The 23,873-nt window shown below is 38.4% G+C and overlaps 1 protein-coding gene across 2 annotated transcripts in view; it reads right to left on the minus strand.

The window, feature by feature from the left end:
• Positions 1 to 23,588, minus strand: part of PSME4 (proteasome activator subunit 4) — a 100,235-nt gene extending 76,647 nt beyond the window's left edge. Inside the window, exons 1-3 of one of the 2 annotated variants that reach the window (NM_001205952.1) lie at positions 23,338 to 23,579; positions 1,849 to 1,989; positions 371 to 487 (exon numbers count right to left, since the gene is read on the minus strand). In NM_001205952.1, the coding sequence (NP_001192881.1) occupies positions 371 to 487; positions 1,849 to 1,989; positions 23,338 to 23,579 (500 nt within the window). Of the gene's footprint in view, positions 1 to 370; positions 488 to 1,848; positions 1,990 to 23,337 lie in introns of both variants that reach the window. The other variant, XM_059891311.1, reaches the window with a different exon arrangement.
• Between the last annotated feature and the right edge of the window lie 285 nt (positions 23,589 to 23,873).

A 23,873-nucleotide genomic window follows, 5' to 3' on the forward strand; every position in this document is an offset into this window, starting at 1 on the left:
TCTCATGACTCTTCTCCAACACCACAGTTCAAAAGCATCAATTCTTCGGCACTCAGCTTTCTTTATAGTCCAATTCTCCAGCAGTCCATACATGACTACTGGAAAAACCACTGCTTTGACTAGATGGACCTTTGTTGGCAAAGTAATGTCTCTGCTTTTTAATATGCTGTCTAGGTTTGTCATAGCTCTTCTTCCAAGGAGCGTCTTTTAATTTCAAGAGGGCAATAAATGGTTTTAGGAGTCAAGTTACATAGAAATGAGCACATTAAAATGTATATTTGATTGCTTATCTCAAGTAATCCAACATTTCTCAACTAGTATCAAGCCCCAAAAGTGCTCTCCCAAAAGTACTTTAAATGGAAATACTTACTTAGGAAACCAATTTAATCCCAGGTGTTCTGTCTTGGAATATAATATTCTTTCCACCATGTCATAAAGTGGTCGCCAAGGTAACTCCAAATCATCTCTTGAAAGAAGTTCCTTTTTCCTAATTAAAGAAAGAGTGTGCACATTACACACTATACAGGGCAGGCAGTTGTTAAATGCTGCTGTCATCACAGTGGGTTTTGCTTTCCCCCATCCTCAGCCATTCACTGGTAAAACATGTCAGTAGGAAGAACAACGCACAGGACTTTTGCTGCTGCTCAAACCTCAAAGGGCACCACATAAAAAGAGGCATTACACAGCCATTATGGAGAACAGTGTGGAGATTCCTTACAAAACTGGAAATAGACCTGTCCTATGACCCAGAAATCCCACTGCTGGGCATACACACTGAGAAAACCAGAACTGAAAGAGACATGGGTACCCCAATGTTCATTGCAGCACTGTTTACCATAGCTAGGACACGGAAGCAACCTAGATGTCCATCAGCAGATGAATGGATAAGAAAGCTGTGGTACATAATCACAGTGGACTATTACTCAGCTACTAAAAAGAATGCATTTGAATCAGCTCTAATGAGGTGGATGAAACTGGAGCCTATTATACAGAGTGAAGTAAGTCAGAAAGAAAAATACCAATACAGTATATTAACGCATATATAAGGAATTTAGAAAGATGGTAACAATGACACTATATGTGAGACAGCAAAAGAGATACAAAGAACAGACTTTTGGGCTCTGTGGCAGAAGGCAAGGGTGGGATAATTTGAGATAACAGCATTGAAATTTATATTATCGTATGTGAAATAGATCACCAGTCCAAGTTTGATGCATGAAACAGGGCACTCAAAGTCGGTGCACTGGGACAACCCTGAGGGGTGGGATGGGGAGGGACGCAAGAGCGGGGTTCAGGATAGGGGACCTGAACCCTATAGGGACATAGACACCCATGACTGATTCATGTCAATGTATGGCAAAAACCACTACAATACTGTAAAGTAATTAGCCTCCAATTAAAATAAATTAATAATTGAAAAAAGAGGCATTACAATTTGTGCCACCATTACTGTAGATGAATTTCATACTTTCCCGTACTATCTATGGAGTACTCCCTGTTTCTGGAATTGTGCTTGGTGTCCAGGATAAGAAAAGAATAAATGATCCCTGTCTTCGCAAGGAACTTACAACTTACATAAGGGAAGCTAATTAGTATAAATGAAACAATCAGACAACATATAGTTCAGTGTGTGTGCTAGAGAAGAGAAGGCTTCATGGAGGAAAAAGAATTTTAGTTAAAAGGTTAATTAACACATGTAGTTTAAACTTATGATAAAGTCTTCTACAATCTTTCTCCAAAATGGTAACCTGGGACTTGGTCTTACCAAAGAACACTTGGCTTTCCTCATTCCCTTAAATCTTGAAGAAAGAAAAAAATCTTACCAGAAATTACAACAAATGGACTTACTTTAACAAGTTGATCAAGAGACGGGCAAATCCCTGCATCATGCTGATTTCCAGTTTTGGAATTGATACCAGCTCATATAATAACTTGATAAAAAGAACATGATCTTCTTTGCTAAATTTTCTCCCATAAAGTCGAATATATCTGGAAAAGAAAAATTGATACAGACTTTAAAAATAGATACATGGTGACACATTTTTGTTCACTGGGGCATTAGTCACATGCCCAAAGTGCAGAAGTAATGTAAATGTCCATCAACAGATGGATAAAGAAAATATGGGTGTGTGTGTATGTGTGTGTATGTACACACACATACACACACACATATATATGTGTAGGAATATTATTCAGCCTTTAAGAAGAAGGCCATCACATGCTAAAACATAGATGGACCTTGAGGACATTATGCTAAGTGAAATAAGACATCAAAAAAAGTCAAATACTGGATGATTACCACTTATATGTAATATCTAAAGTAATCAAACTCACAGAAACAGAATGATGGTTGCCAGGGGCTGGAAAGGCAGAGACAGGGAGATAACAGGGTTTCAGTCATACAAGATGAAAAAGTCCTAGAGATCTGTGGCATAACAATGTACACACTTAACAATACCACATGCTGCTGCTGCTGCTAAGTCGCTTCAGTCGTGTCCAACTCTGTGACCCCAGAGACGGGAACCCACCAGGCTCCCCCATCCCTGGGATTCTCCAGGCAAGAATACTGGAATGGGTTGCCATTTCCTTCTCCAATGCATGAAAGTGAAAAGAGAAAGTGAAGTCCCTCAGTCATGTCCGACTCTTAGCGACCCCATGGACTGCAGCCCACCAGGCTCCTCCATCCAGGGGATTTTCCAGGCAAGAGTACTGGAGTGGGGTGCCATTGCCTTCTCCAACATATTACACTTAAAAATTGTTAAAAGGGTAAATTTAAGAGCTTGCCACAATTAAAAATAATATGTATTGCTACACTTTAATTTCAAATGTCTTTGATGTTATTTTGTATCCATTCATCATTGTGCAGGAAAGATTTACTCTGGATTTTAATTGAGAGATTACCAAATAAGTATTTTATTGACAAGAAACCTCTCATGATAACTGAATTCTCATCAACCTTTAATGACCTGCAATCCCATTCCTGGGCATGTATCCAGAGAAAAACATGATCTGAAAAGATACACACACTCCAATGTTCATTGCAGCACTGTTTACAATAGCCAAGACATGGAAGCAACTTAAATGTTCATCAACAGAGGAATGGATAAAGAAGTGTGGCACATATATACAATGGAATATTCCTCAGCCATTAAAAAGGATGAAGTAATGCTACTGCAGCAACATGGTGGACCTAGAGAGTGTCACACTGAGTGAAGTAAGTCAAATACAGGGGAAATCATGTATGACATCTCTTATACCTGGGATTTTTTAAAAAAACTGATACAAATGAACTTACTTACAAACAGGAAGAGACTCACAGACTTAAAAATGAACTGATGGTTGCGGGGAGGGACAGTCAGGGCCTTTGGGAAGGTCATGAACACACTGCTATATTCAAAATGGATAATCAAAGGACCTGCTGTATAAGCACATGGCACTGTGCTCACTGTTACGTGCCAGCCTGGATGGGAGTGGAGTCTGGGGGAGAATGGGTATGTGTACATGCATGGCTGAGTCCCTCTGCTGTCCACCTGAAACAACCACAACACTGTTGATTGGCTATATCCCAATACAAAATAAAAAGTTTAAAGTTCGGGGGAAAAAAATTCTAATGACCAATTATAACACTGATGCTTTATTGTTGTATGGTCTTAACTGGCTTTTTGTCACAATAACCTGAAAAGAATCCCTCTGGACCTTTCCCTTATTAAACAATGCTCATTCAAGATAACAACCTATTTAAGGACTTACTGAAACTAATTTAAAACACCACATCAAAGCACAATAAAACAGAAGAAAAGAGTATAGACATAAAAGTTTACTGTTTTAACCACAAGAATCTTTGATGCAGGCTTACTAAGAATCTAAAACAATACAGCAAGTTATCTAACTTGTACTATTTGTTTCTAGACTCATAACTATAATAAAATTAAATTGCTACAAAAAGTACAGTTTTTAATCTCAAAATTGTACGTTTTCATTCTTTTTTTTAACTTTAGAGACTCAATGTAATCAAAAGTGTCAACCATAAGCAAACTGAAGGAAAAAGTGTCCCCAAAAGCAAGAATGACCATGGCATAGTTAAGGATTAACTACTTAGAAACCAAACTTAAACTTAGAACAAATTACTGGATGCCTAAAATCATAAAATCCTTTGAGGAAGACCATTCTACAGACAAATACACAAATCAAGAAAAAAGCATTAATATTCCTTATATGATTTTTAGCACTTCCCATTAACTATGATCAAACTAAACTCACGTTTAATTTCTAAAGTGAGAATAATTGTTTTTCTTTTTCTAGAAAATCCTCAAAATTCTTGGTTCAGTAAAAGCACTCTTTATTTTCTCAGGCAGCTGTATATTTATTCAGCTCTTGTCTGTCCATCCAAGGTATAATCCCATGATTTCACCTTAGTACTAGACAACTAACCAGTATAGGGTGAGCAGCAATGAGACCGGAGATGTTTTACCTTTCAGTGAATGTTTCTTAAGCACCTAGGCCAGGGAAAGTAACTGGGCTAATGAAGACAATACACAAAGACCCTAAGCCCAGGGCTGCCAGAGGTACTTCAAACTGCTGAAAAAGCCTGGTACAAACTCCTGAAGTCTCTCTCAATTTCACTCTAAATTGAGGAGTAAAAGCTAGAATCATCTAAATGCTACTTTCAAACGAAAACAAACCATATCCATAAGAAACAGTATATATCTTAAAGATAAAACAGAATTTTGCAAAGAAACATCTCTTGTTTCCAGTGGCTACCTCAGGCCTTGTCAGGGCTCCAAGTGCCCTTGTGGTTAGGCACTTACTCTCCCCTGTGGCTAAGACATTTCTGTGGAAAAACTGGAGAAACACTGCTCTAAGCCTTTGAAATAATTTACCTACAAGCACATCACTTTTGCTGCAGTATATAAATTGTGTAAAAATGAAGGACATAAAATTCATAAACTCCAAAATTCAATACTATGAGGAGACCAACAGGGGAATCCTCAGAGGAGCTAGGACTGCTAACAAAACCAAAAACTTTAGGGGGATTACTCACAAACTTATTTCCCCTGTTAACAACAAATAGTTCTTCCCAACCAGAAAGTAATTCCTGTCTCAGAATTTATCAAAACACAGCCCAAGAATGCTACTTCTGAAAAGCACAGAAGTACTAAAAGAAGAAAGTTAACTGGTCTTCATTAAAATCAGGAACTTCTATTCACAATTAAATACCATGAAAAGTGAAAGACATTTCGAAGATACTTGGAATCAGATATTTGGAACACATACCTATCTGATAAAGCACTCACTCAAACTGCATTAGAACTCCTACAAGTCAATAAGAAATAGCACAAACAAATTAAAAAAAAAAAAATGGGCAAAAGACTCAGGTAGGCACTTCTGGAAAGCCAACATCCAGATGACTTGATGAGCACATGAAAAGACACTCAACATCATCACTCATCAGTAAATGCAAATTAAAACTACAATAGGGTACCACTTCACACCACCGTACTGGCTGAAATTAAAAAGCCCACAATACCCAGTTTTGGTGAGAACAGGACAAAACCACTTTTTATAGCCACTCTGGAAAAACTTGACATCACCTCATAAATGTTCACTAGACATTAGACTGTTTAAGACACACATTCCTGGGCTCTATCTTAAAACTGTATGTGTTAATCACTCAGTTGTGTCTTTGCAAACCCATGGACTGTACCCTGCCAGGCTCCTCTGTCCATGGGATTCTCCAGGCAAGAATACTGGAGTGAGTTGCCATTCCCTTTCTCCAGGGAATCCTCCCAATCCAGGGATAGAACCCAAGTCTCCTGCATTGCAGGCAGATTTTTTACCATCTGAGCCACCAGAGAAGCCCATCAAAACTAGTCCATCAAAAATACCGGGAGTGGTAAATGCAATAAAGTTGCTTCTTTTTTCTTTCTTGAAAAAGGAAATTTAAAAAACTATTCAGAGTGGAGACTGAGAGTCTTCACTTAAAACCACTCTAGTTGTTTTTTCCTTATAGTTATTCAAAAATTCTACTTTAGATTGTATTTAGAGACAGTCCATTCCCTTTTCCCAATTAATTTGCACATTAAATTTTAGGACTAAAAATTTCTATCAAAATACTTCAAAACCTTAATAACAGTCATGACTGAATTTTCAAATAGGATATTTTCTTAAACTATCCAGAATATATAGGTGACAAGTCATTAGGTTCCATCCTCCCACAGGAGGAAAACACAGTAAAATACAGAAGCACTTTTCAACTGCTTCCTCCTCACAACCTTATAGTGTTATTAGTAAAACGCTTTATGTTTTAATCTCAAGTAAAGACAGCAGCATACCAGGAACAGTCATTATATAATCAAATGTGCAATGCTGTCACGGTTTTCTACTATACATCCTGAAGATAAGTTTACTATATATTTCTAGAAAATTTAAGTAAAAAGTATAAGATTATACAGTACTATTGACATGAACTAAGAATTAGAGCTTAACTAGAGGCTAAAAATAATTGGTTTTCAATACAGGCTTTGTCGTTCATCAATTATTTTTCTTCAAGGCAGTCACTTGGTTTCTAAGGTTCTAAATATATCCACAAATAAAAGTAAAATTAACATCATTTTAAAGCAACATTAAGACTGTGTTATTATAAAACATGTAAGACATTTGGCAAAGAAATTTAATCTTAAGTAAGTGCTTTACTTTGGGTAGTCCTACTTAAAAGACAAAAAATGAAACTTTAACTTGAAATTTTAAAAGCCAGAATTTAAATACTGTCATTGAAAAGTACTTAAAAGCATTTGTGGATGATTTAAAAAAAAAAATCACATCCAGCAATATGCCCTAAATAAAAATTCAGAATATCAAAGTCAAAATACCAAAAATCTTTTCAATGCACATTTGCAATAATAAGTATTTCTTGGAAAAAACCCTAAAAGTCAGATAAAGGAATGATTTGTTAAATTCATTTGTTAAATAAATTTGTGGTTTGTGCCTTTAGACTACAGTGCAGTCATTTAAAATTGTTTTCAAAGAATTTTATAGACGTCAAATGTAACATCATATAAAATATCATGATACAAAACATTCACAATATGTAACTAAACAAAAAGAAACATTCATGCATTAGGATTAAAAAATAAAACAAACACTATAAAATATTACTTCTTGATGATCATACTGACTCATGTTCTTCTGTATACCTCTGTTTATACAAACTGTTTTAAAGGAAACAGGCATTATCTATTATAATTAAAATTAACATGTAGAAATATTTCATATCAACTTCTGCTGTACAATGCTTATAACTAGGTAATTAATATTTCTGCATTTCTACTATTATCTTAATTAAAAGACCCTTTATCAAAGACTACTCAACTCCTACTTAAAAGGGCACAGGAGAGATTCCTTGGAGGTCCAGTGGTTAGGATTCAGCACTTTCACTGCTGTGGTCCAAGTTCAATTCCTGGTGGGGGAAGTAAGATTTTTCAAGCAGCACAGTAGCCAAAGCAATTTTTTAAATAAATAAGAGCATAGGAGTCAAGTTGTTCTCATCAGCCAAAAGTGAGACCATAAATCACAATAAATGAAGTGAAGTTGCTCAGTCGTGTCTGACTCTTTGCGACCCCATGGACTGTAGCCTATCAGGGTCCTCTGTCCATGGGATTCTCCAGGCAAGAATACTGGAGTGGGTTGCCATTTCCTTCTCCAGGGGATCTTCCCAACCCAGGGATTGAACCCGGGGCCTCCCGCATTGCGGGCGGACGCTTTATCATCTGAGCCACCAGGGAAGCCCCATAAATCACAATAATTAACTGCAAAAGATGTTCAAATTAAGTTCATAAAGAATAAAAGGTATCACCATTTTGCAATCTATAACAGATGCAGGATGGCCACTAACATCACAAAAAGAGAACATCGGAGGTTACTCATCTCCTGATACAATTATACAATATCAACTATTATACAGTCCTGAAACAGAAAATTAAACTTTATGTGCTGAAGAACAGCAACAAAATCAATTAGTGTGTCTTTACCACTTCAATCTGACTTCCACTAAAGCAGAAGTGGAACTGTAATTAGAATTATATAATTAATAAAGCTGACTTTAAAAGACACAAATAAAAATTGTAAACTTACAGAAACTATGCCTTTTTTTCGATCTTTTTGTGGAACACCTATAAACACTGGTTGTAAAATACACTACAAACAAAACCTTACTTAATTCTAACATGTGGATATTACATTGGCCTGTGTCTGATTACAATAAAATGTAAATTAGAAAATATTAACCAAGTGTAACAAAAAGAAACCAAATCATTTAAAGGCATGCATATGAGTCAATTAAATAATCCCTTTCAGACTTAAGGTAGACTCCTCCATGAGGTACTTCCTTTAAAATCATATTCAGTCAATAATGACTATTCTTACTGTTATCAATCAGCATTATTCTGAATCTAGATTAAAAAGTAAACTAGGAAACAAAAATAATGATAATTGTTTCAGGAAAGGCAGAATAGTATGACTTCAATGCTATAATTATACCTAAAACATCTGAAAGTATTAGTCGCTCAGTCGTGTCCAGCTCTCTGGGACTCCATGGACTATAGCCTGCCAGGCTCCTCTGTCCATGGAATTCTCCAGGCAAGAATACAGGGGTGGGTTGCCATTCCCTTTCTGCAGGGGATCTTCCCAATCCAGGGATCGAATCTGCATCTCCTGCATGGCAAGGGGATTCTTTATCATCTGAGCCACCAGGGAGCCCTGAAACAATCAACTAAAAAACCGCTTTTAGACTACATAAGAAAATTTGCAGAACAGTTTTTGTAAAAGTCAGCAGGCTTCCTGTATGGCTCCCAAATAAAAAAGAACAATAGTTGAATACTGCTCCATTCATAATACCAACAAATGATTAATTAGAAATATCTCTAAAGAAAAGTGCAAGAGTTAATCTTAACATAATAAAAACTACTAAAATGTAAAATATTTGAATAAAAAGTGAGGCATAACAGGGAATTCTACTCAATACTCTATAATGGCCTATATGGGAAAAGAATCTAAAAAAGAGTGAATGTATGTACAACTTACTTTGCTGTACAACTGAAAGTAACACAACAGTGTAAATCGACTCTACTCCAAGAAAAACTTTTTAAAGAGACACCCACAAATGCAAAAAAAAAAAAAAAATTGTAGACAACAGGAATTTTTTAAAATGTGTTTTAATACCTGACAGCTAGGGCTAAACGACAAGTATTTTATAGCCAGGAAAACTGAGATGATCAATGAAATCCTTGATCAACTCCAAAATTAACTTATTTCACACAGTAACTTCAACTCCTCCCTCTACCAAAAAAATAAATATATATACTATCTCTACACCATATCAGCTCCAGTCTTTCTCTTCTGTTCCTAAATACAAGTCGCTCAGTCATGTCCAACTCTTTGTAACCCTATGGACTGCAGCCTGCCAGATTCCTCTGTCCACGGAATTCTCCAGGCCAAAATACTGAAGTGGGTAGCTGTTCCCTTCTCCAGGGGATCTTCCCAACCCAGGGATCGAACCCAGATTTCCTGCACTGAAGGTGGGTTCTTTACCGTCTGAGCACCAGGGAACCGCTGTTCCGAAGGTGCCACAAAATAGAAAAAATTTAAAAAGGTAAAATTATCAGATAAATCTAAAGGAGAATTACTTTGACTTCATTCCATGACTAAGTCCTGAAATACATTATGTTAAAAATGTAGATATAGCTTCTCACTGCTAGAAACAGTAAATGAACAGATAAAATGAAAGGTTTCCTCATAAACCCACCTCTCCTCTTTTCGCTCAATTATGTGTTTATTCAAAAAGCATTTCTAGAACAAATGACATGTACAGTATGACCCAAATTGTTCCTTTAGGTCAAACTCAAAATCAGATGTAAGGAGACATTTACCAGAAAACTAAGTAATATACTGAAGGAGGGGCATAAATGCAGTTTATCATTAGAATTTTGTGATTTTTTTTAACCAAAAGTTTCATTATATGTAAGTGATTACTGAACCCAATCTTGAAAGATTAGAGAGCTGTCATGACTCTGAATAGGGAACTAAAGTTCAGTATAATCTGAGCAGTTGGGGAAAGAGGTGGCAGGAGGCACAAAAGACAGCTCTAGGTAGCAAGAAAAGCAACCTTCTGTGACAAGAAGACACAGCTGGTGGGGTGGGAGGGAGGCTCGAGAGGGAGGGGATAAATATATACTTATGGTTGATTCATACTGTTGTACAAGAGAAAACAATACAACATTGTAAAATGATTAAAAATAAATTAAAAAAAAAAGAAGACACAGCCAAAAGAAGATTACTTGTTCTATTTCCCCTTCAAAAAAGTCAAACTGAGGATCAAGAAAAGGAATAGATTATCACAAACAACCAAATAAGGATTTTAATTCCAAGTGACTGCTGCTTGGGACGAAGGCAACAAAGATGCTATCTACAGGGGAGGATGTCTTACGTTTCCATGTTAAGTTGCTTTGCAACTCCCAACATTATAATCAACTCTGGATAGAGAGGACAGTTATGTATTTCAACACAATAGCCAAGCAAGCATGAACAAAATGGTTTTACAAGCTTGCTAAGAATTCAAACTGCTCTATGTCAGTCCCATGGGCAAGTCATTTAACCTTCAGTGCATGTGTATGAAACCTGAGTTTCCTCACAAGGCTATGGGGATAGATAATTGATTAACAGGTATGAGAGACAGTCTTTGATTTAACTATGCTAGAATGGGGCTCCAGGTACCAGCTGTTTTCTTGAAAGTTTCCCAGATGTCTCACTATGTTTGAGAACCACTGCACCAATGGCACCCCACTCCAGTACTCTCGCCTGGAAAATCCCATGGACGGAGGAGCCTGGTGGGCTGCAGTCCATGGGGTCGCTAGGAGTCGGACACGACTGAGCGACTTCACTTTCACTTTTCACTTTCATGTATTGGAGAAGGAAACGGCAACCCACTCCAGTGTTCTTGCCTTCACTTTTCACTTTCATGTATTGGAGAAGGAAACGGCAACCCACTCCAGTGTTCTTGCCTGGAGACTCCCAAGGACGGCCTAGCCTGGTGGGCTGCCGTCTGTGGTGTTGCACGGAGTCGGACACGACTGAAGCGACTTAACAGCAGTAGCAGCACCTAAGCAGACTGATGGGAGCATAATTTATGCTTTTTAAAATCCACTTAAATCATTAAAAATATAACACTAATACAATGTTTCAATTTATATTTCTCTAACTACTTGTGAGGCTAAACGTATATTCTTAAGATAATTTGCCTTTAAAAAATATAAAAAATTAATACCTTAAAAAAGGGGGGGGGCAACCCAGAGAATAAATAATGAGTTAAGTTATAGATTATAAGACAATGTTCCTTCAACATCTATACTGAACCATGCTGGAAATCTGTGGATGGGACAATAAACCTATACATTTTCTTCCCTTTATTTTTTTAACCAACTATAAGTTGCATCCTTGAGAACTGAGAGGAAAATATTACTGGGGAGGAGGGGAGTTATTATTTTATCAGGAAAGCAATATATACTTATTTAAATGATTCAAATAGTACAACAAGCATACAAATTTGAAAATTGTTGCCTATGACTGTTAATAGCCTAGATAATATCCTTCCAGACTTTATTTATATACAAATGTACATATGTATATACTTTTCAAAAACACAAATGTAATGATAATACAGATATTGTTTACTACTTATTTTTTTTTTTTTACTCAACGGAAGCTCAAACCACTGTTCAATGCCTATAAAATGTGGTGGCAGGGACCTCTGTATCACTAATATTTCACTCTCAGCTCTTAACAGAGATGAAACAAGGTGAACACTGAGAAACTTTTTTGCAACCGACTGTACAAGTACACCTTGAGAAATACAATGACTTAAGTATTGTAGCTCCTCCACGGCTAGTTCTATTTTTAAAACAAAAAACCAAAAAACCTTCAAACTGACAATGAATATCTGACCAAGTTAAACAAACTGGTTTAACACACTGAGAGCAGGTTTCCAAAACCCTGAAAGCCAGGTCTGTCATCAAGTGTAGCATAATACCTCTGATGGAAGGCACTAAAGGAACAAAGAGACCCGAGGTTTACTCTCCTCTTTACCCCCACCTACCACAGGCTGAATAACACACTGGAGCTTCAGCATATTATATGTCAGAGTTATGTCCTCTACCACTTACTAAAATTGACACAACAATCTCTAGTAAAGTCATTCACTATTAACACCTAATGATGCCTCTATTTTTCTCCCAGTTGCTTCTCTCTTGAAGCACAGAAGAGCGGCATTCATTTCTTGAAATGTTGTACTATCATTTAAGAGCCAGACATGGCAACAGGCAATGGAAACAAAAATAAATAACAAATGGCCCTACAGCATGCAGCCTAGAGAGAGGGACAGACAACTGATTATTTCAATATGATGGTCTGAGTACAGACTAACACGTGTGCTCAATTTGCTCCACCTCTGTTCCCACACATTAAACATCTTCCTCCAAATTCCTCCTTACCTAATCAAATCCTATCTCAAGGCTCAGCTGCAGTTTTCCCAGGTGATACAGCCCAGGCAGCTTTCCTTACTCTGGACATATGGTTAAGAGCAAAAGCCCTGTGGTCAGCAAGCAAATTGGCTGTTACATAACTTAAGATTCATTTCTTCAAAGGTAAAACTGAGATAATAAATGTCAGTCAGTGAAGTTGCTCAGTTGTGGCCAACTCTTTGCAATCCCATGGACTGTAGTCTACCAGGCTCCTCCATCCAGGGAATTTTCTAGGCAAGAGTACTGGAGTGGGTTGCCATTTCCTTCTCCAGGGGATCTTCCTGACCCGGGGATCGAACCCAGGTCTCCCACACTGCAGGCAGACGCTTTACCATTTGAAATACCAGGGAAGCTGAGATAATAAATGTACCTACAGTTAATTGTGAAAATCAAATGAAATAACAAATATAAAGCCTTTAGCATACTGCTGGCACATACTGAGCCCTCAACAGATGGTAGGTAGTATCTGTATCACTCATTTAACAATCTGTGGGGCTTCCCTGTGGCTCAGTTGGCAAAGAATCTGCCTGCAATGAAGGAGGGAAAGTGAAAGTGAAAGTCGCTCAGTCGTGTTCAACTCTGTAACCCCATGGACTGTCTATGGAATTCTCCAGGCCAGAATACTGGAGTGGGTAGCCTTTCCCTTCTCCAGGGGATCTTCCCAACCCAGAGATCGAACCCAGGTCTCCCGTATTGTGTGCAGATTCTTTACCAACTGAGCAATCAGGGAAGCAATGCAGGAGACCTGGGTTTAATTCCTAGGTCAGGAAGATCCCCTGATAAGGGAATGGCTACCCACTTCAGTGGTAATAGGGAATGCTCTCTTGCAAAATCCCTTGGGTTACTGATATTTTGGGGGCTTCCTTGGTGCCTCAGCGGTAAAGAATCTGCCTGCAATGTGGGAGACCTGGGTTCAATCCTTGGGTCAGGAAAATTCCCTGGAGGGGGACATAGCAATCCACTCCAGTAGTCTTGGTTGGAGAATCCCGTGGACGGAGAAGCCTGGCAGGCTACAGTCCACACGGTCACATAGAGTTGGACACGACTGAGCATGCATGCTCACACTGATATTTTTAAACTGTTGAGACTTTTTATTTTCATCTTTTGTATCTTGATAGCTCAATAAGTAGGTGTGGATTATATAGCTAAAGTATTGAAAGAAACTTGAAAAATGAGTAGCTTTCAAAATTTTTTGGCCACAATCCACAGTAATAAATATAGAATGTAGCATACACAAAAACATATGTATAATTGAAACAAAGGTCATGATCATTCACCTTTATTACTTCTAAAGTCACTCTAATAATTCTAGTTCAACAAACCAAACCAAATCACACCCAAAGTGGTTGAGACCTACTAAACTGAATTCACAGGTCTTTGGTCATAACCCCAAATTTGGGTTAAAACACTTAAAAATGAACCTTTGGATGAAATATGATGAGAATTTCACGCACAAAAAAAAAAAAAAAAAAACAACACAGTGAAAAGGTCTTAGGATATCTGTCTGTTAAACTTTGAGTTTATTTTAAAAATCACACTTCTAAAATCATTCCTAGATTGTTAAATCACAACTTTTCTCCTGCTATACACCAAACAGGGACCTCTGTTTTGTATATGTTGACAGAACTTTGAGAACATTTTATTAATTAGGATCTCTGGAAATAACCTACCTTCCCTTAGAACACAAGCTATGCCAACTAAACTCTTCAGGAATGTGTCCAAAATACAAGCACTCATGAACATTCATAAAATTTCTTGCTATAAAAACTTCCTTCATCCCTGGCTTAAAAAAGGAAAATGTCATACAGAGAACTAGTGGTTACCAGTGGGGAAAGGTAAGAGGGAGGGGCAATATAGGAGGAGAGAATTAAGAAGTACAAACTATTATGTATAAAATAAGCTACAAGGACATACTGTACAGTACAAGGAATATAACCAATATTTTACAGGATAAATGGATTCTTTTTATAAATGGATTTATAAATGGATTCCTTTGTGGCTAAGCTGGTAAAGAATCCACCTGCAATGTGGGAGACCTGGGTTCGATCCCTGGGTTGGGAAGATCCCTTGGAAAAGGGAAAGGCTATCCACTCCAGTATTCTGACCTGGAGAATTCCATGGACTGTATAGTCCAAGGGATCGCAAAGAGTCGGACACGACTGAGTGATTCTCGCTTCATAAATGGAGTACAGTCTTTAAAAATTGTGAATCATCTTGTATACCTGTAACATACATCGAAAATCAACTATACTTCAACTAAAAAAATTAAGTAGAAAGGAAAAAAGAGAATTGTCAGAAAATGAAATCAAACACCCACACTTAACAACCCAAAGATTCCTAACATTCTAGTTAAGCTGCCTACCATTACAAGATTATAAAGCATTTTTAATAATTCTTAAGCAATTTCAAACTTACTTGCACTAAAATACTATTTTCACATCCATTTCACAGCTGCAATGGTGTTAAGGTTTTTTCTTAGAAAGGGAAAAGGCTTTTATTACATTTTCTTAACTCTAAAATTTAGGATCTAAGTATTATTATTATTTTTAAAGCCAAATTAGCATAAAAAGGTAATGACCATTGCAAAATTTTATGGTTCATCTATCAAAAAATTGTAGTAACAATACTCTAAATTTTTAAACACTAAATATTTAACAATAATGATAGCTTTATTTTTAAATGAGGATTTCAAAGTCCCTGATGCAACCGATACAATCTGCTCTCTTCTCTAAATAACTGTTAAAACCCATTCCCTTTACACTCCCTCTCCCTTTAGGTTACACCATTCTCTTCCTCAACCAAGATGGCTCCTTCCCTCCACTTCTTTGGTTAAATATACACTTTCTTTTGAACCCAATATTAAAATAGAAGTGAAGTGAAGTTGCTCAGTTGTGTCCGACTCTTTGCGACCCCATGGACAGTAGCCAAGCTCCTCCGTCCATGGGATTTTCTAGGCAAGAGTACTGGAGTGGGTTGCCGTTTTCCTTCTCCAGGGAATCTTCCCAACCCAGGGATCGAACCCAGGTCTCCCGCAGTGTAGACAGACGCTTTACCGTCTGAGCCACCAGGGAAGTCAATATTAAAACAGATCTGACCCCAAATTCATTTTTCTCCATTTTGACTGTCAAAGTAATAATTCATTACAAACTGCATAATGTTTTAGTTGACAACAAAACTGTTAATTCTAACATTACTGAGTACCTATGAATGTATATATGCTATCCAATATGCCGGGGGTGCAATGCTGCTGCTGCTGCTGCTAAGTCGCTTCAGTGTGTCTGACTCTGTGCGACCCCATAGACGGCGGCCCATCAGGCTCCCCCGTCCCTGGGATTCTCTAGGCAAGAACACTGGAGTGGGTTGCCATTGCCTTCTCCAATGCATGAAAGTGAAAAGAGAAAGTGAAGTCGCTCAGTCATGTCTGACTCCTAGCGACCCTATGGACTGCAGCCTACCAGGCTCCTCTGTCCATGGGATTTTCCAGGCAAGAGTACTGGAGTGGGTGCCACTGGCAGTGCGATGAAGGAGAGGTCAATATCAAAGACTCTGAGCCCAAAAGAGCTCACAGTAGAGGGAAGGTAGGTAAACAAAGAACGTAAAAGCAGGAATAAGGAATCACAAGAGAGTACACTAAAAGGGAAGAAATGCCTAGGCCAAATATGGAAGTAGCCAACTTTAGGATTCCAAATGGGAATATTTACAGGATGTGCTGCTTTTAACACTCAGAGGCCAGTCTCAATGAATGCAGAGGGTTTTGGTGGTTGTTTGCTAGATGTCGCTCTCATTATCATGTTCTCAGCTTGCTTTTCACATGGTACACATGAGATTTAGGTCTAAATTTCCTACAAAGGTTAGAGGGAAACACAGATTTGAATTTTATATTTAAAATTGGGGAGGGAGGTTCACTAGAAATGAGTAGCATTTAACAGCAGAAAGAGAACCTCTAGGTTCTACAATGACAACAACAGGTTTAGAAGTCACTAGTAATTGCCCCTTAAAAAACATTAGGAATTTGCCTCTTTCACTTCAATTAAGACCATTTACTTCAAGACAATTTCATTTAATAAACACTTCATCAAGAGCACTTGAAGAAATTGTTTTTAAGTAATAAATTCAGATCTCAAAAGAAAACAAATGGTACTGTTCTACCAATTTTTTTCTAACTGCCTTTTTCAGTGTCTCAATGTAGGGCATGAAAAACATACTTGTCAAGAGTGTGAATTTTTAAGTAATGAGCTTAGCATTCATATTTTCTTCACCCTCCAATTTTTTGATGGAGTTATACCTTGCTTGCTCTGTTCTAAATGAACAAAAATGTGCACTAAAAGAAAAAGAACACTCTGGAACTTCCCTGGAGGGCAAAATTCTTTCACTGATATAATCCCATTGTCAAAAACAGTGCCCATCCCATACAAGGCACTCACAAAATAATTTGCTCAGACTCCTGCCTCTACTACTTTGCATCAGGCTGCGTATTAATGTATGAACCTCACAGTACAGCCAAAAGCAAAAAAGAGATAATTCAAGGCAGACCTTTGTTACCCCAGGACTGATTCTATGTCTTCAAAGTTGAGGGGGAAAGAAAGATGTTAAAATATGAAAACATTCATGAATGAACATTTCTTTTCTCTCTGTCCACAAGGTCTGTTTACAGTAAACCTTAAACAAAACCATGCAAATGAAATGGAAACTCAAGAGTAAAATCACAAATTCTACAAAAAAGTCAAATCAACTTCATGAGGCTGATCAACATAAATTGTTACTTTTTTTAAAGTTTGAAAATGCCATTGGTATTGATTTTTTGTTTCATTCCTTCTCCCTTAAAGATATATACCAGAAATATTTATGAATGAAGAATATGCTTCAAAAAAAAAAAAAGGTCTAAGGGTGTGGTGGTAGGAGGAACATGATTGGCCCTGAGTTGATAACTGCTGAACACGGGTGATGGGTACACCTAGGTTCATTATACTATTCTTTCCTCTCTTGTGTATGTTTAGCATTTTTCCATAATAAAAAATACTTAAAGAAAAAAGTCAGACAACTATTCACATCAGAATCTGTCAATGACAAAGGAGCCAAAAATATACAATGGAGAAATGGCAATCTCTTTAACAAGTGGTGCTGAGAAAACTGGCCAACCACTTGTAAAAGAATGAAACTAGAACACTTTCTAACACTATACACAAAAATAAACTCAAAATGGATTAAAGATCTAAATGTAAGACTAGAAACTATAAAACTCCTAGAGAAAAACATAGGCAAAACACTCTCTGACATAAATCATAGCAAGATCTTCTATGACCCTCTATGGAAATAAAAACAAAAATAAACAAATGGGACCTAATTAAACTTAAAAGCTTTTGTACAATGAAGGAAACTATAAGCAAGGTGAAAAGACAGCCTTCAGAGTGGGAGAAAAAATAGCAATTGAAGCAACTGACAAAGAATTAATCTCAAAAATATACAAACAGCTCATGCACCTCAATTCCAGAAAAATAAACGACCCAATCAAAAATTGGGCCAAAGAACTAAACAGACATTTCTCCAAAGAAGACACATAGATGGCTAACAAAAACATGAAAAGATGCTCAACATCACTCTTCATCAGAGAAATGCAAATCAAAACCACAATAAGGTACCGTCCCACCCTGGCCAGAATGGCTGCTATATTAAAAAGTCTACAAACAATAAATACTGGAAAGGGTGTGGAGAAAAAGGAACCCTCTTATACTGTTGGTGGGAATGCAAACTAGTACAGCCACTATGGAGAACAGTGTGGAGATTCCTTAAAAAACTGTAAATAGAACTGCCATATGACCCAGCAATCCCACTGCTGGGCATACACACGGAGGAAGCCAAAACTGAAACAGACACAAGTACTCCAGTGTTCATCGCAGCACTGTTTACAATAGCTAGGACACGGAAGCAACCTAGATGTCCACTGGCAGACAAGTGGTAAGAAAGTTGTGGTACATATACACAGTGGAATATTACTCAGCTACTAAAAAGAACGCATTTGAATCAGTTCTAATGAGGTGGATGAAACTGGAGCCTATAATACAGAGTGAAGTAAGTCAGAAAGAAAAACACCAATACAGTATATTAACACATATAATATGGAATTTAGAAAGATGGTAACAACGACTGTATACGCAAGACAGCAAAAGAGACACAGATATAAAGAACAAACTTTTGGACTCTGTGGGAGAAGGCAAGGGTGGGATGATTTGAGAGAACAGCATTGAAACTTGTATATTACCATATGTGAAACAGATCAGCAGTCCAAGTTTGATGCATGAAACAGGGCACTCAAAGTCGGTGCACTGCGACAACCCAGAGGGTTGGGAGGGATGGGGGACACATGTACACCTGTGGCTGATTCGTGTCAATGTATTATAAAAACCACCACAATATTGTGAAGTAATCAGCCTCCAGTTAAAATTAATTAATTAAAAAAAATTTAATGGGATTTGCCACTTGGCAAAATGTGACTTTAGCAAGCTATTTAATCTCTACTGGTGATAGTTTTTTTAAATCTTAACATGCTAAGTTCAATATACATGTAATCTAATAAAATGGAATGTTTCACTCTATCTTTAAAACTCAGGAAAAAAAAAAAAGAGTCTGTCAATGACAAATGAGACTCTGGCAGAAGCAGCCAGTTAGCTAGAGAAAAGAAAACTGACAAGACATGTTAAAAGAAAAATCCCTGGAAAATGGGAAGGGCCTCAAATATTTTTAAAAATCGATGTTTGACATTGCTATGAAAAATCAAACGTATGCCTATGTAGGGACAGGGGGTAAATGAGAACTCTGCACTTTCTGCTCAATTTTGCTCTGAACCTAAATCTGCTCTAAAGAATAGTATGTTAATTTAAAACAAAACAAAAACGTGAAAGATAACTCATCATACAACTTTAGCAGAAAAATTCTTGTCTCCAAAATCAATTAATTCATTTATTTTGTTTTTCCCTATGAACAATCAACTTTCTCACTACAAAATTTAGGGTCCTGTTTTGAGTGTGGCCATTTAATAACAAAGACAAACTTTTTTCTATTTCTATCACTTTCTCTAACTGGTTCTCACTGACGAATATGGCAATTTGCCAAGATTTCAAGATTCTTTTACAAATAAAAAGCTTATCTTTATTGTGTACTTCACAATTTCAATACTCAAATATTAGATATTCTGTTAAGTACATCATATTAATGGACAACTGAGATTTAGTGTTTAGCATTTTCTTCTTTCTTCTCCAACAGAGAGATGATGTGATTTGGGTGTTCCTGTGGTCACGAATTACTTTCCAGAGAGGAGGTTAATATATTTGATAATGTTTATCTTGACTAAACAAGTTCCCAGTGGTTATATAATCTAATTAAATACATGATTCAGTTTAATCCAATTCCTATCTAGTAAGGCTACATAATATTCTTAATAATAATTAACCATGGGAACTACAGTTTAATTAGCAAATGAAATGATTCTCAGTGTAATACAATCATTTCATTATAAAACTGCAGAAAATTGTAACATTTCCACTGAAACAAAGCATCTAAATTTGTTCTATAATACTCCAAATTCACATATTCTGCTAAAATAAAAATTCTACTTAAAAATAAGAAACACAAAAGAAATGATCGAAATTTGTGTTTAAAAAAAAAAAAAAAGAAATTTGTGTTTAATATTTTGCTTTTATGAAACAGTCTGCTGCTAAGTTTAGGTTTGAAAAACCATTTCTAGTCTACACTCCCACTCTCCAGAAGAGGACTCTAAAGCTAAGAAGGGTTAAGCAAGACCAAGATGGCAACAGTAGCAAAGCCAGGTACAGATAAACCTCTTTAGCCTAGACTTCACTGCCTCTCAGGAAAAGTCCAAGAGGACAAGGAAGAAAACGCAAACTTCAAGATTACCTTTCTTCAACTCCTTTCATTCTCCACATGGGCCAAACCAATTATTTACAGATATCTTTTGCTCAGTGTCCAGGAGGTGTCTTGACAGCTATGTTCCAAAGACCACTAGTTTGTACCTCTTTTCTCTGATTTGTTTCCTTGCTTCTTAAAAACTAGTCCCCTGATGTATTATGTCACACAATCTCTCCTCAACATGCAGTACTAATACTTTAAGCTGTCTGAACAAGAGACCTTGAATTATATCACGAGGACAATTTCTAAAATACACAGAAATAACTTCTTCACAGAGAACTGCTAAAGAGACCTGCAAGTCTTAAGAAGGCTTGAAAGGTAATTACAGCCATCAAAATAAAACAGAAAGTAAAAAAAAAAAAAAAAAAAAATTGGAGGGGAGAGTCTGAGTATTTCCTGAAGGAGAACTCTACCCAGTCCTGCAACACCAAGATTGGGGATGTACTGGTCGGGGATCCACTCCCAGTATCCCTGAACAGTATTTACATTCTGGGCTTCTTTGGGAATGCACTTGATCTGGGCAACTATTTCCAGTACTTTACAAACTGCTCCAACAGTCCTTGTAGAAAGATACACACTGGCTTATTTTAGGCTTTACAGGATAAAAAAAAAAAAATCATACCAGAGCAGGAATGTTTCTCAGGAATTATTTAGTCCATCTCCCTCACTTCTCTCACACGCATACTGACACACAATCACAGAGCTAGTGGGAGAAATTAGATTTTATTTTCACTACTACTTTCCATTTTTCTACAAAGTACTACGTATGGTCACTACTAAGGCAACTACCAGCGATCATCACATGTTTTGGCCTCCTGTAGATGTAAACTTGTGCAACACACACAAGGCTTAAAAAACAAGCACAACTATAAGCAGGTCACCTTAACACGACAGGAGAAAAAAATACACCCAAGATTACAACATGTCCCACCAAGTTCAAAATGTCATAGCGCAATCCCAAGAATCAGCTTGCAGAATTTAAACAAGGTTCCAAAATAAAATTCTATCTACTAGCACTTCTTCCTGGTTAATTAAAAAATAAATGGTTTGAGGTTTGCAGGTTTTTAAGCCTTATAACTGCAATCTTGCCCTAAAGACCAAGGACTGTTCTCCACTGTATTTTTAGCCCTTTCCAGGTAAAGATACCTAACAAGCCCAAAACAATAAATATCCTGGCGTTAACTTGCAAAGCTTAGTAACAATTAAAATGTCAGAAAAAAAGTGCTTAACTATGCCTGTGTAGATTTTCAATATATCCAAACCTGATACAAATTCACACACTGGTCTATTTATACATCCTGATGCTAAAAGGAGCTGTTTGTGTCCCCAAAATGGTTATTCTCTGAAAAATCTAATCTAAGTGATTAAAATGAGGAATTACTGGAACTGACAAAATAACTTTATTTTTACAGTGCCCAAGTAATGCAAAAACCTAGGAAACTCACTTGAAAAAAACTATGAATTGTAATCATTTATAAAACATTCTTCTGTTGTGACTAAAAGTGATTCTTTTCCCTACCACAAACTTCTTTACACTTTAATCAAGAGAAGAGTTGTTAACCTTGACATTTTATGGTCACTCTTTGAAAAGGGCAAACTAACTGTTTTAGTTTTACTCCTTAACTTAAAAAGTAATTATTTCCACCACCACAGCCATTTAGGAATGAGAAATTTGTCAGAGGCTCCCTAATAATTGGCCGGTAAGAATCATCCTGTGAGGAAATGTAGAGAAGACTATTGCATTGCAAAACCCTGAGTCATCACCCAGTTCACTCAGCAGATTTGGGTAAACACTGGATAAGTGACTTATGTCTTGTGTGTTCACCCATCCATACCCACAAGCGTGATCATATAATGTTACCGGATTTTATGTACAGTTAACCAAACAAGATACAGCAAAATTCTCTTTTAAAAAAGTTCTTCTGACACAGTGAAGATGCCCACCTAGCAAATAAAGTCTCTAACCTTTCCCCCAATTGTATTTTACTCTGTTTACAGCCAGGTTATGCGCTCCCCCCCCCCCCAAAGTAACAAAGAATAGAACTGAAACTGATTTAAGTAATCTATATTCATCTGAACAGCTCATAAACTAACACAAGCCCGATACTAATAACGCCCAGGACAACCTGACAGCTCTCTTCTCTGTTTTCCTTAGTATCGCACATTTCCAAAGGAAATGTCACACAGGAGTAACACACTTTTCCCGAGGTTCTCAGACTCGCCATTCTCAACATCAACGTCTGGTACACGGCCCAAGAACGCGCTTAGGGCTAATTTTAAATCAATCTTTTCAAGCAAACCCACAAAGCCTGAGAAAGCCCCCAAAAGCAGAACCTACAAGTTCCCTACAGCCTCCTTCCCATTCAGAAAGTTATCAGACACGAATTGAGAGATAGGAAGAGGCAGGGAACCGTAGGGGAAGAAAGAACCGGAGGCAACACCAGGAAAAGTCAAAAGTTGTTCGCCCGAATCCTCTGCTCCCTCCCGTCACCCGCAAAGGTTCAAGAACCCTAGGGGGACCGCCCATCTCTTTCCCTGGGGGTCCAGTGGCCTTCCGGCTCCCTGGGGCCCCGAATATCGGAAGACAACAACCCGAAACCTTGGGGAGAAGCACCTGCGAAGGACGTAGCGGGCTGGTGAGGACCGGGGAGATCCCGTGGGAAAGCGGCAGGGAGGCTCGAGTCGCGACTCTGGGGCTTACTGCACAGAAACGATCCGCCCGAACCGAGACAGAGTCGGAGGGTGTCCAGCGGTCCGCTGCGGACAAAGAGCCTCCCCCCGACCGCGGACGCCCTCACACCGAGCCTTTGCCTCCGGCCCATCCTGCAAGCCCTGGCACACTTACGTGGAGAGTTTCCTGGTCCAGAAGAGGCCCCCAGGCCACAGCTCTTGGAGCTGCACCGCCCGGCCCAGGTTGCTTTTGATCTGGGCCAGCTGCAAGTCGGACTCGGCGTCCAGCCGCTCGGCGTAGGGCAGCAGCTTGTTGTAGACGATCTCCTTCTGCGGGACGAACCCTTGGGGGTCCGGACCCGGGCGCCCGCCCGGCTCCAGGGGATCCCTGCCGCCCGCCCGTTCGGCCGGCTCCATGAGACCAGGAACAGCCCCCTAACCCCCTCCCACCCTATCCCTCCCCGGCCCCCACCCCTCTCCGGGCTCCGCCTCCTCCGCGTCGTCGTCGCCCTGCGGCCGCCGGCGGCCCGTCGCCCTCGGCCCGATCGCTGGGCCCCCTCCCCTGGCCGGCTCGCTGCTGTCTCCGCGCGGTCCCGGGTTCGTTGGCGGCTGCAGCGGCCGCTCCGCCCGCCCCGCACCGGCTAGGCTGGTGACGCTGCACCACCCGGCCCGGAGGTTCCGGATGGGCCTCAGGTCACTTCCGGGGCGGGG

Source organism: Bos taurus, chromosome 11 (genome assembly GCF_002263795.3).
Source record: "Bos taurus isolate L1 Dominette 01449 registration number 42190680 breed Hereford chromosome 11, ARS-UCD2.0, whole genome shotgun sequence".
In the NCBI taxonomy this organism is placed as follows: Eukaryota; Metazoa; Chordata; class Mammalia; order Artiodactyla; family Bovidae; genus Bos; species Bos taurus.